General features: G+C 41.5%; 1 protein-coding gene across 5 annotated transcripts in view; it reads right to left on the bottom strand.

The window, feature by feature from the left end:
* The window catches only part of Itsn1 (intersectin 1), a 180,310-nt gene that overhangs the window by 123,609 nt on the left and 53,248 nt on the right, over positions 1–3,453 (bottom strand). For all 5 annotated transcript variants that reach the window (XM_013352721.2, XM_005345191.3, XM_013352716.1 and 2 more), the window contains exon 2: positions 1,838–1,897. In XM_013352721.2, the coding sequence (XP_013208175.1) occupies positions 1,838–1,865 (28 nt within the window). In that variant the 5' untranslated portion in view covers positions 1,866–1,897. The remainder of the gene's footprint in view (positions 1–1,837; positions 1,898–3,453) is intronic.

The raw sequence follows: 3,453 nt of genomic DNA on the forward strand, positions 1-3,453 counted from the left end.
TGGTGGAGGAGGTGGTGGTGGTGATGGTGGTGATGGCGGAGGAGGAGGTGGAGGTGATGGTGGAGGAGGAGGTGGTGGTGATGGTGGTGATGGTGGAGAAGGAGGAGGTGGTAATGATGGTGATGGTGGTGGTGATAGTGGAGGAGGTGGTGGTAGTGATGGTGGTGATGGTGGTGGTGATAGTGGAGGAGGTGGTGGTGGAGGAGGAGGTAGTGGTGGTGACGGTGGTGGTGGTGGTGGTGGTGAAGATGGAAGCACTTCACAACTAGAGTCTGTGTGATTCTATGAAAATATGCAAGTATCTGGTAATGATTGTTCAACTCAGCAAATGCACTAATGGTCACCAAACAGTACAGTTAAAAGTAGTCAACTGTATGAAGTTTATATCATGCCTCACGAGAGCTGATTCTGAAAATAGATATTCTGATTAAACCAATGGTCAACCACAGAACACATGTTTTATCAGAGTATTCATTTTCAGAAGCAACTTCAATGAGGCACAAGTCAAACAAATATGTGTCTTTAGTCCCTGGTTTTCCAAAACAAGTTCACTAAAGTAATTCTAGATGATGGACAAGAAACTGTGGAAGCTGACACTGTTCCCAAGCTGGGAACATACAATGCCAATGTTTTACACAGTGTGATTGTGCCTGGAACATACTAACTAACCCCCTCCTCTCTGCAGGGTAAGGGTGACAGTGGCAGGCAGGCTCCATTCAGATGCTAGGGCCAAGTACTGTGTCATGTGATTCAGAAAAGTTCCTGACACAGACCCCTCTCCCCTCACAGACCAGCAGCAGGGACTTGTACAATCCTCTTCATGCTTACAAAATGAAAACCAAAAATAAATAAAATTATATAGTTAATTTAAGAAGGCAAACAAAAAAATCCATGTAACAAAAAAATTTACTGAAGATCTGGAAAAGTCTGCACATGTCTGTCTGGAATTCCAGAGAATTTCACAGGTGTGCCCAGGTAACACAAGGTGCTGTCTTACTCTCTTTACAGCTGACATGGGAAGTCTGCTCTTTACATTTCACTGGGGTTTTTGATAACACTGGAACCTAAAAGGACGGTCAAGCTTTGCGCTCTGTTCACAGCCCTGCCAAGATCACCTGTGAGCGTGGTATATTGTTTCGTTACTGGAGTCTGAGCTGAACAGCCACTCAGTGACAGAGTGCTTGCCGGGCATACTCTAGGCCCTGGGTGCAATCTCCACCCTGACAAAGGAAACAAGGTGTGCATGCAAAAATATCATGCTTCAAATGCAGGCTTTGAAAGAGTATGACGTGATCCGCTCAGTTCAACAGGTAAACTGCAAACAGGCGGGCAGGGTCAGAGCAAGGAGGGAAGTGCCAACTACCCATGTACCTTATTCGGATATCAATTTGGAAAAAAAAAAATAATGAAAAACTGCCTAAAGTCTGAAGTGAATACAATGTAAATTTTATAAGTAGAATACATGTATGAATTTTAGAGGTTTGGTAATGGTATTATACTCTAGTTTCTATCATTTAATAAATAAACACACTAAAATCTTCAGGGGTTAAAGGTTAAGATGTCTTAGAGTTACTTCAAAACAAACCAATGAAACAAAATGGAGTCCAAAGTCACTGAAGCATCTCAAGGTGCTACGAGGGTTGACGGTGTAACTTTCTCTATTTATCTTGGTTTGTCTTTGTGGTAATGAAGATTGAACATAGAACTTCATTCATTTTAGGCAAGCACTGTATCCCTAAGTTACATCCCAGCCCAATTCAACTCCATTAATTTATTAGGAATACCCCATCATGGCCCCAACCTCTATTGAAATTTGAAATAAAATTTCAAAACTTACCACCAAAAGGTGTTGGAAACTGAGCCATGGTTCTGTTACGTTTACCTTGCTGATTGACGCCTGTAATTAAAATGCAACAGGAAGTTTAGGCAAACTTCAGGTCTGCATATGAACACACAAACATGCTGTCATGTTTTCAGATAGGCTCTGTTTACTGGCGGCTCCTTTAAGAGACAGCTTCCAAGTTCATGCTGATGGCAGGACTGGCTATGGCTCTTGGAGTGTGCTTCCCAGAGTTGAGGTGGAGAGCAGGGCTCCCACCGGGCAGCCCCAGAGCTGGCAGTGTACAACCTCCATCATGTTAGAAGGCCAAGAGAGTGGAGCCAGTGTCCAGGACTGCCACAGTCATACTGCTTACCGTTTTAAAATACTTCTTGTCAGAAAAGGATTTCAGATACACAATAGGGCGGATTCAGACCTCTAAACAAGACACAGTGTTTTTAAAGATGTATGTAGGCTTGGGAGAGAGAGGAAAAAGTATAGACAGTTATAAAAAGAAGTAAATAGTTTTTAAAAAGAAAACAAAGCCTTTAAAGACAGTAAAAGTAATATAAAAGAGTGCAGACAGGTTAAAGGAGCAAAAGTAATTAAAAAAAAGGCCACACAAAGATGGAAAAGACACAGAGAGTCTGGATTATGTATATTATTGTGTTTTCTTGGACTAGTTTGACTGTTAATGAGTTAACTGCTGAAAAATACTTGATATTGGGGACTGATAAGCTAAACTAATATATATATGATATTTGACTTCAAAATTTGTGTCTAAGCATATGTTACTTTGGAAAAGAGGTTCTGATTTTGTTTCCACAGAAGATGAGAACCTGTGGATTCCCTCAAGACTAATGTGGTTTGATGGAACAAGACTCCCCACCCCAAAAGGTCTCTGTGAACCCTAAAAATACTTCGCCCAACAAACAGCAGGAAATAATTTTGAGAAAACTACACCCAAATTCCCAAAATGATTGTTTATAAATGTTTGTTTTCATTTAAAGGGGGCTGATTATAAGTGATTAATGGTCACAGTCAATTTCCAAAAAAAGGGGGAGGGGTTGATATAGAGGTGAATACTTTGCATTGGTATGGATCTTAGTCTATTGATACAGATTTAAGGGCAATTTTGTTACATTGTGTGTATGTATATCTGCTCTTGTTTAAGGTACTGTGTTTGTGCAGCTCGTTTAAAAATGTAATGTATAATTAAAAATTACAGATTAATGATGTGGGAGTGTCATATATCAATCTGTTGATTTCATTGGTTAAAAAAATAAAGAAACTGCTTGGCTGGCCCTCATAGGTTAGAACATAGGTGGGTGGAGTAAACAGAACAGAATGCTGGGAGGAAGAGGAAGTGAGCTCAGACTCGACAGCTCTCCTCTCGGGGACAGACGCCTCAGAGAGATGACATGCCCTGCTCCCAGGCAGACACACGCGATGAAGCTCTGACCCAGGATGGACGTAGGCTAGAATCTTCCCGGTAAGACCGGAGATCACAGATTACTAGAGATGGGTTGATCGGGATATCAGAATTAGCCAGTAAGGGCTAGAGCTAAAGGGCCAAGCAGTGTCTAAAAGAATACAGTTTGTGTGTTGTTATTTCGGGGCATGAGCTAGCCAAG

The sequence above is a fragment of the Microtus ochrogaster genome, chromosome 2, assembly GCF_000317375.1.
Source record: "Microtus ochrogaster isolate Prairie Vole_2 chromosome 2, MicOch1.0, whole genome shotgun sequence".
NCBI lineage: Eukaryota > Metazoa > Chordata > Mammalia > Rodentia > Cricetidae > Microtus > Microtus ochrogaster.